The sequence below is a fragment of the Aureobasidium pullulans genome, assembly GCF_000721785.1.
Source record: "Aureobasidium pullulans EXF-150 unplaced genomic scaffold scaffold_9, whole genome shotgun sequence".
Taxonomy (NCBI): domain Eukaryota; kingdom Fungi; phylum Ascomycota; class Dothideomycetes; order Dothideales; family Saccotheciaceae; genus Aureobasidium; species Aureobasidium pullulans.
This window is the reverse complement of record NW_021941029.1, coordinates 759,082-772,864: the sequence shown is the minus strand read 5'-3', so window position 1 is coordinate 772,864 and position 13,783 is coordinate 759,082. Positions and strand designations below refer to the sequence as shown.

The following is a 13,783-nucleotide window of genomic DNA, read 5'->3' as shown; positions in this document are numbered from 1 at the left end:
GGACTAGGTAGTAGGGAAGCGGTCGTAGTTAACGCTCATTTTTTCTCTAATCTTAGAGGCAAAGACGTCGAATTAGGAGCGATCTCCCTAAAACTTTTTAGGGTTAGGTATCTTTTNNGAANNGCTAATCGAAGACTCGGGAGNNGGAGAAGTAAGCGTAGGCGTTCGACCGTAAAATACTACGTTATCCTTAANATCGGGAGTTATAGGATCNNAGGTAGTAGGGGTATTAACCGTAGGNAGGGNAGCTTTAATAGCTTNNGCTTCTAAGCGGCGGGCCTAGGCTTNATTTTTAAGAGCGTTTTCTATTCGAGTAATAGCGCGGACCTTATTTACGGAAGCGCGTTTAAGTTTTTCGCGAACCTCCTTAAGTTTAGAGGACTAGTATGCTTATATAGTCTAAATAGACTCTTTTTCGNNGCGGGTCTAGTNNAGTTCCTAGCGGGTCTAGCTAAGTTCGTAGGTAAGAGAGGCGTTCTCCTAGTATAGCGATATATTTTTAGATTCCTAGGAATCGGCGAAGTAATAGACATCGGTTAGGAACTTATACTATAGGTCGGGGTAGTCGTAGACATGTTAGATAAAAACCTCGAGGTTATCTAGGAGGATAGGAGGCGTCGGGCGTAAGGTTATCGTAGGGTAGTTAGCGCGATAGGCGCGCTACGTAAGTATATATAGTCTACGTAATGTTAAGGGGCGGAGTCGGGAGTAGGTAATAATACGTAGATACGGGTCTAAGCTATATAACGAGACGTAGATAAGGAGACAAAGAGGTAATAGGGAGGAGTCGTAGAAGGTAGTAAGTAGTCTTAGTAACTCCGCACGGCCGCTTAGCAAGCGGCCGGCTAAGGTTAGGGTTACCCTAGCGGCTAGGGGTTATAGTTAGGTGTAACTAGACAGCTAACCGTGACACTAGCTAAATAATAGCGTCGTTATATACTATCTATAACTCCCGCTAAGTCTATTAAAGGAAGAGAAATTAGCTAGTTACTAACACTAGCTCGCTAGTTATTCCTATTAATAAATCCTTTAGATAGACTAGGTAGTAGCGTGCCTCTAACTTTTACTCGAAGTAAGTTAGTTATATCTTTATTAAGTAATAGTAGAAGCGTATACCTAGCCTAGACTAATACTATAGTCGCTAAGCTACTCGATAGATTAGAGGAGTAGTTAAAAAAAGGTAAACGTACTAGGTTAAGTTAGAAGTTAGAGGCGTAGGTCGTCGTTATTAAGGCCGTAAAGGAGGTAATACCTACTATATAGAAGATTATTATAACGAGGAAGAAGTATAACAATAAGGTAGTATAGTTTAGGAACTGCTAGAAAGTCTAGGTCTATATAATAGATAATTCTAGTTAGGCTAAGGATAAGGATACTAGCCTACTAGTATCGATTTAGTAAGGCATAGATAACTACCTCTTAAAGCATCTAGAAGGTAAGAAGTTCTTATATTAATGTCTTAAGTAATAGGATTAGCTAGACTTTCTCTTCGTAGTAACAACTATAATCGGCGTAAACGTACGTACTATAGGTAAGATAGTACCTTCGGCAATACCTAATGCTAATAGCGATAATAATAAAGAGGAGGAAATAACTAATAAGAGTAGTATAAGGAAACGAACGTTAGTAATACTAGGTAAAAGTATAAGGAAGATACTTACTCTAAACTAAGAGTTTGCTACTTACATTAACTTAATAAGTAAGTAGTAGAGTAGAAGTAATAAGATTATAGCATTTAATCCTATTACTAACGCTACTTACGAGTTCTATAAGGAGTTTACGTATCTCTATATCTATAACTAGATAGCTAATTTAAGTATAATAGTAGAGGGTAATAATGCGCGTCTATTCTTAGTATCGCTAGCGCTAGTAGAAAAGGCCTTTATAATAAAGTAGATAGGGCTAGTTATTATTAATGTAGTTTAAAGAGTAATAGAAGGAGAGGAAGTTAAGAGGACTAAGTAACGCGAGTAAAGTTAGACTTATATATATATACTTTAATAAGTCCTTAAAAGCATCCTATTTTAGTCTCGTAGCATAGAATAACATCTTCTCGCTTACTTATAGATCCTTAGTATATTTATACCCCTTTATATTAGATATATATAAAGTCCTAATACTAAGGTTTAAAGCGCTCTAGTCTAGTAAGGTGCCCTATCTCTACATTAATATACTTACCGCTAGGATGTAGCGGACTACCTACTTCCTTTAATCATCTATCTATAGAGTATAGTACGTAACGCACTTAGATCTAACGAAAGATTAACCTCTTAACTTTAATTTTAAATCCGAGGGCTTTACCTATAAGAATTTAACATTTTACGCTAAAAAAAGTTACTATCTATCGGTGCCTAGATATTAACCGATTCCTCTACTTAAACGACTAAATCTACGGGTTAAGGTAGTATTTAGTTCGTTCCTAGGCTTTTTAACTTAACTTATAAGAAGATGACTTTATTTGAGGTAAATACAAAAGTTCTAAATCGAATGTGAATTCGATAAGTCGTTCGGTTTGTTACTTTATATAACTATAATAGCAATATTATAGTAGCTTACGCGGGTGTTAGCTTGCTTTTAAAGCAATATGTTGCTTAGGACTAGCATAAATCTTTTGGCAGATTTAGAAGACCTTTTTGGTAAGAGAGTTGATTTGAAACTTTAAATATGAGCTAAATCGAATTAACGCCCGAATCTGCTCCGCAAACCGAGCGATATAGTTAACTTTAACTTATAAGTACTTCTAAGTCGATCTAAAGCCTCTAGAAGGAGTTCTAACGCGCGAACCGAATACTCCCTAAACCGAACGCTACCCTCGACTTCCACTTCGGCTGTCGAAAACGACGATATCGACCGCCAAGTAGTCGAATCCGTTAGTCGAAGCCGCTAAACCGAACACGGCCTAATATGTCTTCGTCGGCCTCTTCTAACTTAAGGATTAGTCGTTACTGTCGTATAGGCTTTAACAAGAACGGTGTATAGCCCTGCATTATCTTATCGATAAATACATTGTTACTATCCGAGCGCTGTCGAAAATGACATCGATCTAATGTGTGTCTTAAGATTGTTCGTCTCGAGGAAGTCATCGCAGACGGTACGAATAGAAGTGTCGTCTGTCGTGTTTGCTTCTAATTAGTGTCTACGTCTTCGTCGTCCTATACGTCGATTTGCGGTATCATGTCTATGTCTAGCTTGTATTAATGTCGGTTTGTGATAGGGTAAAGGGGTTCGATATTGTGATTCCAATTGAACTGGAGCTTAGCCGAGCTTAAACAAAAAGGAGACTGTTAGGTGGGAACAAATCGATTAAAAATGAATTGGATATTGGCAGAGCAAGAAGGCGAATTGTTCGCGGTTTCCTCGACGCAGGATATGGACGACGGAGGTGTAGTCGTAGGAGAGACAGTTTCAAAGTAACATTAACAGTTAAGCATATCGTGCTCCCAGTAGGAGAGAATCGAGATGAGGATTTCTGGCGACATTTTGATTGTTTAGTTTGCAAAGGAAGAGAAGAGACGAAATCGTTTGTCGTGTCTTCTAAACGGTGTCTAAATTTTCGTCGTCCTGTTCGTCGATTTGCGGTATTGTGTATGGGTCCGGCTCAAGTTGCGAGCACATCGTGTCAATGTCGGTTTGTGGTATCGTAAAGGGGTTCGACATTGTGGTTCCTACTAGATAGGAACGAACCGAGCGAAGATCGAATTGGATCTTAGCTAAGCTCGAACAAAAAGGCGAATTGTTCGCTGTTCCCTCGACGCACAGAAATGAGAGGAAGACTGCTCGATGTCGGCCTTACATATAATACCAAGTTCTGCCTAGGAGACGGCGAGTTGTTCTGGCAGTGAGTTGTGCCTCTTTCGCTCTCTCTGGACATCAAGCTGCATCTGAATTAGCTTATACATCTCGACAGCTTCAGTGGCCGGGAGATGATGCCTTCACCTGAAGTCATGTAAGGTCTGGGAATCAGTCAAAGAAACTAAAAGGCAACGAAGCCTTCCATGAACAACGAGCTGAATTTTGAATTGATTTATGCATTTTGACAGCTGCAAAAGTGGTAGAAACATCCTGCTTCGGGAGGTGGAGTGTGCGTGATGCATTCGTTCATCCTCAAACAAACTTTCTGATCCGGAAGCCGCAAGGGTAGAATCGCGAACTGGCCTTGCTTCGTTGGACAGTGGCTCCTTCTTGAACTGGATTGTGCATTTTTACAGTTTTTTTTCGATGGTAATGACGATTCAGCTTGATCATGCAAAGAAAATGAAAACTGTTCGGTCTAAAGAACTTCTATACTGTCGATTGTTCGAAAACGTCTGAAAATCTAATCTCTATCCAGTCTATCTTCTACCAACCCACCCACTACAAAGGATTGAAACAGCGCGAAAAAGAAAAAAGAAAAAAGGAAGAACAAAGCCAGATTAAACTAGGGAAAAAAAGCAAATGCGCAGTAGTAAGAGAAAAAGAGAAACTCCTCGCAAAATATGGCAGCAGGTCATGTTTCTCGTTTGGAAAATTGAAAACATCATAAAAACATGAAGGTGTTGTTGAAGCAGAAGTGGATGGAGACAAAGTAGGAGAAGAAAGAGATCAGGTGTGTTTCAACCTTCACCCTTCCTTGCCCAGGTCTTTCAACTCCAAAGAGACTGTAATTTCAAGTCTCGGTCTGCTCAAGAACCTCCATTCTCAACCTCGCCCTTCTCCATCGCAGTCTCGAGATTGCGAGCTTGGGTGTGTTGACGGAACATCTGCAAGACATTCAGTCTGCCTTCGTTTGTTTTTCCTTGCCACTTTTTGGGTGTGTAGTTGACAGGACTCTCTCCGCCCTTGAAGACGCAAACATCGTATAATACGCCACCAGTAAGACCGCCTGAGATTGTGGCTCCCCATGCGCCCCAGATCCACCAGTTGTGGTAGGCGGTAAAAATCTCAGTGCCGTAGCCCATGGCCATGGCAGCCAAGCGGGGACCAAAGTCACGGACGGGGTTGAAGCAACCACCAGTGTTGGATCCAAGAGACATGACGAGGACGATAGTCAGGAGACCGATGATGAAGGCATGCATACCAGCACCAGGAGGTGAGTTTGAGTCGTCACCAAGAGCCAAGATCGAACAAGTAAGAATTGCAGTTCCAGCAAATTCAGTGAAAAAGGCAGTGGCAGGGGCGACGTATTCTTTAGGTTGTGTGTAGATTTGGATGCCGCTTGAGGAACCAATCAATCCACCATCATTGTAAAGGATGGCATCGCGATAGATTGCTATGGCGATGAGACCACCAGTGAAGGCGCCCAGAGCCTGGAAAATGATAAAAGTTGGAAGTTTACGCGCAGGGAAACCTCTCTGAGTATAATTGTCAGCAATTTGAAGAATGATTGACGGGGTAGAAATGACTCACGTAGATCCACAAGGCGATAGAGATGGCTGGGTTTAGATGGGCACCTGAGCTTCCACCCGAGATGTAAATGCCCAACATGACTGCAAGTCCCCAACCCCAGTACATGTTCTGGTAAATTCCAGGGTGCTGTGATTCTCCAGTTGCAACAGCGAGGTTACTGCTGACGCCTATTGCAATGAAGATTGTTGTCTGGAAGCTTAGTTAGCAGGCGAACAGAAGTGATAAATCAAATGCAGAACTCACTCCCAACCATTCACCCAAAGCATCCTGGAATTTGGCACGAACTGTTGCCAACGAGTTGAATGGCGCGGGTTCATCAAGGACATCCTCATCCTCAGGCGCCAGAGTTGTATCATCGCTATCACCACCAGGAGTGTAAGTTGCTTCATCGGCGATCACACCTGTGTTCTCGCCATCTCCAGCCTGAGCGCTTGATTCTTGCATCATCATGCCTCCAGATTGATTACTCTGTGTGGATCCGTGATTCTGATGCTTGTAATCCTGGGACGGTTCGGGATCCTGCTTGGATCCACCGCGATGTTTTTTGCGTTCGTCAGTATCCTGAAGCTGAGGTGCTGCTTCTCCCTCTCCCTTCTCGCCAGGTTGTACACCGGGAGCTACTCCAGAGGGGTCATTCTTCTTTTTGCCTTGCCAACCACGCACAGTGCGTGGCAGATTAGAGCCCAAGCTGAAGGTTGGTTCATTCTGTTTCTTCTCATACTGCGGGTTGAGATTACGGTAGCCTTCTGCGACATAAGTCTCTCTGTTGGGTCCACCTCGATGACCTTCGGGTTGCTGTGAGCCAGCTAGTGAGTAGCCACCTTGTTCCGCAGTACCTCCTGTGCCATTGGTGGCCATTCGACTTATTTGAGTGGCCATACGACTCATCCTAGGCCTCAAGGTGCTAGCCGTGTGTTGGTTGCGTATATCCGGTCGCGCCGGTCGATTCGTCCTGGATCTCAAGGTGCTTGCAGTACGCTGGTTTTGCATGTTTGGTCGCTCAGGCTGCTGCGCCTGACCTTGTTGTTGGAAAGAGACATTTCGATTCATATTGTGAGATGACATGTGTATTTGATTTTTCGTTGTTGTTTTGGATAAGAGACGGAGTCTGAATGAAGAGATTGTTGATGTCCAATGAGTCGAGGACTCTGGATAGGAGGGTGGGAGAAGGTCAGTTGTTTGAATGAGTTACTTGAAAGAATTGTCGTCGTCGTCTTTGATATATCAAAATCAAGAATGAGAAATCGTTCATTATGACCGTCTCGCCTTTGCCGCCTGGGTACCTGAACGAGCGACAAAAATTGAATTCAAGAGTGGGACCGAGAAAGTTCGCTGGTCTGTGACGATATAAGCGGGTCTTGTTGAGCCTCACGGTTGCAGCTTGTCGAATGCCCTTTCCCCTTTGAGTAATTCACCCTGCAAATCTTCACACAAGCAGGGCCAACGACGACGTCAGATCTTCGATTTTCTTAGAAATCCCCTATCTTCGTGATACCTGACACGCAAACCTCTACGGAGTCCGCTCCAGCGGCGGCCAAATCTCGCGACTATTGCATGCCGTTGCCCATCTATTCCTCTTTGAATCCCATCTGTGGTCATACTTGCGGGATAAGAGCCTCATCTTTTGACACATGCAGCCCTGAAGTCACCTCCGCATCATCATGAAACTATTCCCACACCTCCACGATCTTACAAAGATACACACTCCTAGCGGAGCAGAGATGGTTTCAAAAAAAAGTGGGCGATGAAGGAGGGCAGACGCTTGGTCCGCCGTGCATAAACGAGGGAGAGAAAAAATGACATTCTACTGCTCTAACAGAAAAACTGTGGATATAATAGCCCAAAACGGGCGTGCGAAGAGAAAAGATACGCCTGCCCAATCTATTGTGTCGCAGAAAAGAGAAGAAAAAATTAACGCCGTGACACCCTTCTTTTGCAATTCGTAGCTGAACATCTGGGTATGAAATCATTACCAGCAATCACAATACGGCGCACTATTTTACTCGTCGTCACTGTCAGGAGGGTGAGGAGTTCCCTGTGATTTGGTTAGCATTCCGCGAGGTGATGAAGATGGGATATCGCGATGGACGTACCTTGGGGCTGTTGAGCCACTCGATGTGACGCAGTCTTCTGCGGACCTCTCTCTCCTTCTGCTCCTTCTTAGTCATCTTCTTCTTCTTTCTGGCTCTGAAAGCCATATCACCACCCTCAGTATCGCTCTGAGTGGGGGTACCGACGGTGGAAGGTACGGCGGAGCTAACGACCGAGCTGGCAACAGATGAGCCAGGCTTGGAAGAGTCCTCGAAGCGGTCGAGCGAGACGGCGACGGTGCCCTTCTGGGTCAGGCGACCGTCGGCGACGTGCCACTGCTCGGGGCAGAGAGCGCCGACGAATTCCTCGTTGTGAGAGATCATGACGACACCACCCTTGTAGTCACGAATGGCAACGGCAAGACCACCAAGAGAGTCTCTGTCCAAGAAGTTGGTAGGCTCATCGAGAACAAGCAAGTGAGGGTTGTTCCACATGGCACCGGCCAGGACGACCTTGACCTTTTGACCACCGGACAGACCGCTGATCTCGTTGTGGTTGGCAATTTCGGGGTCAAGACCGACATCCTCGAAGTGCTTGGAGATGACCTTGGGCTCCAGGGAACGGAAACCAAGACCTTCTCTGCTGGCCTCGTGGTCATCGAACTCCTGGACGAGCTTCTGGAAGCCGAGTTCCATGAGAGTCTCGCGAGAAATCATGGTGTTGTTCTTGGGAAGCATACCAACCCACTTGATCTCGTACTGGAAGGACTTCTTCCACTTTTGTCTACCGATGATAGACTCAATCTTGCGCTGACCCATGCCAGGGCCAAGGTCGACGAATTTCTCCATTTGAGCCTTGTCCTCTTCGGTCAGTTGACGAGTTCCCTTCATCAGGACCTCACGGTCATCGCCGTTAGCGTAACGCCACTGGAGGTACTGGTTGGGTGTCTTTTCCAAGTGCATCTCAACGTGCTCAAGAGCGTGCTGCTTGATGTAACCGATACGCAAGTTGGGGTGCTTCTCGACCTTTCCGGTCTGAGGAATGGTCTCGCCGGTGAGAAGCTTGATCAGGGTAGACTTACCAGCACCGTTGGCACCGATAATGGCGACTCTGGAGGAGAGTGAAAGCTGACAGCTGACACCCTGGAGCGAGGGCTTGGAAGATCCAGGGTAGGTGAAGTTGCAGTCGGTCATACGGAGAATGCTTCTGGTGTTGGACTTGACACCGGTCAAGATACCAGGAGGGGGGAACTTGAATTGGACCTGAGAAGCGGAAAGAGTGTAGTATGCACCAGCTTCGGGCTTCTGCTTGACAAAGGCGGCAAGGTTACCCTTGTAGTTGACAAGCTTCTTGGTCTCGTAGTGGATGATGTCAGTGCAGACATCGTCGAGGAAACCAGAGTCGTGAGAGACAATCAGCGAGGTGATGTCAGTGTGAGTTCTGAGGTACTCCTGGAGCCATCTGACGTTGGCAACATCAAGATGGTTGGTAGGTTCGTCGAGAAGGAAGACGTCGGCGCGCATCAACATGGCTCTGGCCAAAGCGAGCTTCATCTTCCAACCACCAGACAGAGAGCCGACCTTTTCAGATTGGCGACCTTCAGCACCGGAAGAGAAACCGACCTCCTCGAGAACGGCGACGATTCTGTCCTGGCCTTCAGCCTGGAGCTCGGGATCCTTCAAACAGTAGTTGAGAATGGTGAGATCGGCATCCTCACCCTGGTTGTGCTCGACGAAACAGGTGCGAACCTCATCCTGAGGAGGGAAACCCTCGAGCTTGCCGTTGGCAATGGCGCGCATCAGAGTAGATTTTCCGGCACCGTTTCTGCCACAGAGACCGTAGCGGTGACCCTTGAGAAGACGAAGGTTGGTGTGCGAAAGCAGGAGCATACCACCGTAACCAAGAGAGAAGGTGGCATTGACAATCTCGACTTCACCATCCTCAAGAGGTGGGGGAGCACCGAACTTGCGCTCATCCTCAGAGACGTAGTATTTGTGAACAGCCTCGGCGACAGCGTCAGCCTTGCCAGCCTCCATGAGGGGAGACATGTAAGGGGCGATGTTTGCGGTGATACGGTTGAGCTTGCGGTCGGTGGCATCCTCGGCAACCATGGTCGAAAGGTAAGGCTTAGCCAGAGCCCAAATGTTGGCGTCGCCAGACATTTGGAGAAGACCACCATTGGCCTTGGTCTCCTTCTCCAAGACCTTAGCAACCTCCTCAGGGGTGGTGCGGTCGGACTCGGAGTGGTCGCCGTTGGTTTGTTGACCCATGGCCTTCTCGATGACATCGAGGGCTCTCTGGGCAATCTCACGAACCTCGGGAAGAGAGGCTCTGTCGCGAACGGCCTTGGTACCGGGGAGCAGCTTGGGGAGGAAAGCTCTGGCCTCGACGGGGTCGTGAACAAGCTTGGTCAAGTTCTCGACAACGACGACGGTTTGACGGGTGACTTCTTGGGAAGTGCTGGGGCTGTTGAGAGAGCGCTCGAGGAGAGGGGTAAGAACGGCGAGAACGGGAGAGGTGACAATGGCCACGAAGGTGGTTTGCGACAGGGCGTGGATGGCCTTTTGCAGACTTTGAGTGGAGGGGTCCTCCATCGACTTGATCAGAAGAGGGAGACGAGGCATGACATCGTCGTTCTGGAGGAGAGCGGTGAGAGCGTTCATGGCCTTGATGGCGGCCTTGGAGACTTCAGACTTGAGATCGTGCATGCCACCTTCGACGATGGGGATCAGGTCCTCGAGCTTGCGGCCCATGGCCTCGCGCAGAACGTCCTTGGCTTGCTCAGCCTCGAGACTCTCCATACCCATCTTGGCGTCGTCGGCCATGCGACCGACCAGGTCGTATGCGACAACAGCGCTCTGCCACTTGGCAGTGCCCTTGCGGAGGTATTGGATCAGGATAGGCAGCAGGCCGTAGACCTTGGCCTCGGCACTGAGCTCCTTGTAGAGAGCATCAATGGCGTACTTGGCTCCGTCGCGAACGCTGGGGGTCTTGTCGGCAATAGCGTCAAGAGCCATGGGCAAGAGGTATTCGTGTTGCAAGAAGAAGACGACCTCGCTCAGGCGTTGCTTGCTGGGGAATCTTTCGAAGATGGCGCCAAGGGCGAACATGGCACCCTCACGGCGACCGATGTTCTTCTTGTCTGTGGCTGCCTTCTTCACCTCTGCGAGAACGTTGTAGTCGTTGAGGCCACGGAAGCCGACTGAGTTGAGGAGGACATCGCAGAGACTGTAGGCCGCGTCGAGCGACTCTTGCGACGTCTTTGATTCGTAGATGCTCTTTGTGATGGCGGAGATATCCTCCTGGGCCGGCGGCGCCGACTTTGATGAGATGGCGGTGTTGTTCATGCTGGGCTCTTCGTAATGGGGCATATCCAAGAAAATTCTTTAGGAGAAAAGCGCGAATAAGGGCGTAGGCGCAGGGGCTGCGCTTTTTGCAACCGGAAGAAAAGGCAACCGGAGAAGGGATCTCGATACCAGAAAACCCGAGAGAAAAACAACTAACAAGAGTGGAGAGTGGAGAGAGAAGGTGTTTGCAATCAAGCACTCCTTCAAGATGGTTGAATAAAGAGAAGAAGTTGGTTGGGCTGATATGGGATTTTTTTTGTTGCGGCCCCCTCGGTCAGCGACTTTCTTGCCGGGCGGCGGGCCAACGCGGACTGGATACTGAACGTCGAGCCCATCTTACTCAGCGTGGCCTGGGGATAATGATAAAGACCGAGGCCGAACTCCTGCTTCTTATCGGGCTCACCTGGCTCACTTACTACATGACTGTCTAGATGAGCGATCTCATTGAGAGCAAGGTCAACATCCAACGAGAATGCGACAATCCACAACGTTTACAATCAATATACAGCCTTGGTAGCAAGATGGTCGTTCTTGCTAAGTCCAGGCTGCGTCTTGGCTTGTGCTGCATAACAAGTCTCGTTCGGTCAGTATCGATACCCCAACTTCACGTGCTTACATCCTTCCAATTGACTCGCGCTAAAGCGTCATCAGCGTTTAATGAGTCGAGATCCTTCAACAAAGTCTTGCCTTGAGGTAGTACAAACGTCGACAGAGCGGTCTAGTATTTCTTTTCTATTTTTCTACTGCTTACATGCTCTCCTTGACGTAGAGGTCAACGTACTTGTCAATCTCCATGCCGTACAACTTCTCAGGCGAGTTACCGAGGTCTACCAGCTCCTTTACCCGCGCCTCATCAAAGTGAGGGCCCAGATGTCTCTTGTACTTGGCCATGATCTCTGGCTTGGCTTCCTCACGACGCAGTCTGTGTCCAAGAGGTGCCTCGACAATCTCCTCTTCCAAGGTTGTGCCGTCTTCCAATGTGACGGTCAATGCGTTGGAGATGGTTCTCTTCTCGGGGTCATGGTAGTCCTTGGTGTACTGAGGGTCTTCAACACACTTGATTTTCTTGCGAAGCGACTCGACAAGCGGGCTTTCTGCTGCTTCGGATCCATCTGTGTAGTCTGATGCCTCAAGGCGGTTGAAGACGAACATGGTTGCGACCATGTATTGGACACAGTGGTCACGATCAGCAAAGTTGTCCATGGGCTTCAACTGTTTGTCAATGATACGGATGCAGGCCTCGTGTGTTCTGTTGGTAACATCCTTGATGTCCTTGGCGCTCTTGCCCATGGCCTTGAGCTTCTTGTTGATACGGCTGGCCGCTTCGACGGCAGTTTGCGAGTGGAACTCGGCTATTGATGTACTGTCAGCACAAACGCTTGCTGTCATAATTCACAAGTTATAACTCACCAGGGTAAGAGACCTTGAACAAAACGTTCTCCATGACATAGCTTCCGTATTCTCTCTGGAAGTTGAATTTGGCACCGTGGAAGTTGACGTCGTAGAAACCCCAGGTAGGAGCAGTAAGCACAGTTGCCATACCGCCCTCACCCTTCATGACCTTCAAGCACAGGTTGACGGCCTTTTCGCAAGCATCGCCTGCAGCCCAACTCTTTCTGCTCATGGTGTTGGGGCTGTGTCTGTAGGTACGCATACTCTGACCGTCGACCCATGCTTGCGAGATGGCATCGCGAGTCTGAGCCTCGGAAAGGCCGAGCATTTGACTGACAACGGCGGTCGAAGCGACCTTGACCAAAACAACGTGATCTAGACCAACCTTGTTGAAGGAGTTCTCCAAGGCCATGCAACCCTGGATCTCATGTGCCTTGACCATGGCCTCGAGGACGTCTTTCACAGTGAAGATTTTTCCATTGCCCAAGTTTCCACCGTTGCGGTTGGTTCTGCTAATCCAATCTGCAACAGACAGAATGGCGCCCAAGTTGTCACTGGGGTGACCCCACTCAGCGGCAAGCCAGCAGTCGTTGAAATCGAGCCATCTGATCATGGCACCGATGTTGAAGGCACCGAGTACAGGATCGAGTTGGTAGGGGGTGCCGGGAACTCTTGTACCATTGGGGACAGTTGTTCCGGGTACGACAGGGCCCAGAAGCTTGGTGCAGTGGGGGAACTCAAGGGCCTTGAGACCGCAGCCCAGCGTGTCGAGGAAGACGTATCTAGCTGTGTCGATCTACACACAGAAACAATAGTCAGTTTGGCGGTCTTGGACATGACGTTGGAGTGATTGTGGACATACAGCAAGTTCGGAGGTGACCTTGTAGTTGTGGATGTAGGATGCCATGTCGGTGATCTCGCGATCAAACTCGGCAGCAGGGGCCGGGCTGGCGATGGCGTCCGAGTTGGGCTTCATGGTGGTAGAGAATGGGGCTGCAGAGCGGACGGAGAAAGCTGTTCGGGCGATTGATGCTCTGCTGGTGATTCTAGCAGTGTTGCAGAGAAGGGCGCGCTGGCTGACAATGTTTCTGGAGCAAGTGCGGAGAAAGGTACGGCTCAGTGGGGAAGACATCACTGCCCGAAGTCCACCAGTGTGTTTGTGTCGGTAGATTGACCGAGAGAGGGCTGCGAAGTTGGGTAAGAAGGTGAATGCAAGAACAAATAAATGAAGTTTTCACCTCTGCAGATGATCTGATAGCTGGACAGCTCCTCGAACCTAGCTTCCTACCTTGGCTACGTCGCCGCTTGGTCAACCACGACCCCGCCTTCAGATGTCAGGCGCGTCCGTTACCGGGTTACCGAGGGCCGAAGGTGGGGGCCAAGGGAGCAAAGGAGTTACCTCTACGAGTCTGCATTGTCTACGGGCTTTGAATCGCAGGCAAGTAGGAAGCTTGGCTAGAGACAGATGTAATTCTGCAAGACATGCATACTGCGTATCGCCACATCCAGTGTTCGAATTAGACTGTGGTTACTGTCTCATGGTGACTTCATGTTTCCATCAAGACGGATGACGAGCGGGCAACCCTGGTATCAATCATGGCCTATGTTGACGACATGGTTTGGTCTTA

At 48.3% G+C, this 13,783-nt stretch overlaps 3 protein-coding genes across 3 annotated transcripts; all 3 read right to left on the bottom strand.

Annotated features, from left to right (window-relative positions):
• Positions 1-4,661: 4,661 nt before the first annotated feature.
• Positions 4,662-6,243, bottom strand: M438DRAFT_273674 (aquaporin-like protein; the record flags this gene model as incomplete). The annotated part of the gene is made up of 3 exons (XM_029900654.1): positions 4,662-5,330; positions 5,386-5,574; positions 5,629-6,243. The coding sequence occupies 3 exons, from the start codon at positions 6,241-6,243 to the stop codon at positions 4,662-4,664; spliced, it is 1,473 nt and encodes a 490-aa protein (XP_029760716.1).
• A 924-nt stretch (positions 6,244-7,167) lies between these two features.
• Positions 7,168-10,999, bottom strand: M438DRAFT_405737 (ABC transporter domain-containing protein). The gene is made up of 2 exons (XM_029909804.1): positions 7,479-10,999; positions 7,168-7,420 (listed from the first exon to the last, which is right to left on the bottom strand). The coding sequence occupies exons 1-2, from the start codon at positions 10,785-10,787 to the stop codon at positions 7,385-7,387; spliced, it is 3,345 nt and encodes a 1,114-aa protein (XP_029760715.1). The 5' UTR covers positions 10,788-10,999; the 3' UTR covers positions 7,168-7,384.
• A 511-nt stretch (positions 11,000-11,510) lies between these two features.
• On the bottom strand, positions 11,511-13,131 carry M438DRAFT_273355 (putative 2-methylcitrate dehydratase; the record flags this gene model as incomplete). Its single annotated transcript, XM_029900629.1, has 3 exons — positions 11,511-12,115; positions 12,174-12,951; positions 13,018-13,131. 3 exons carry the CDS (start codon positions 13,129-13,131, stop codon positions 11,511-11,513), a joined length of 1,497 nt encoding a protein of 498 aa, XP_029760714.1.
• Between the last annotated feature and the right edge of the window lie 652 nt (positions 13,132-13,783).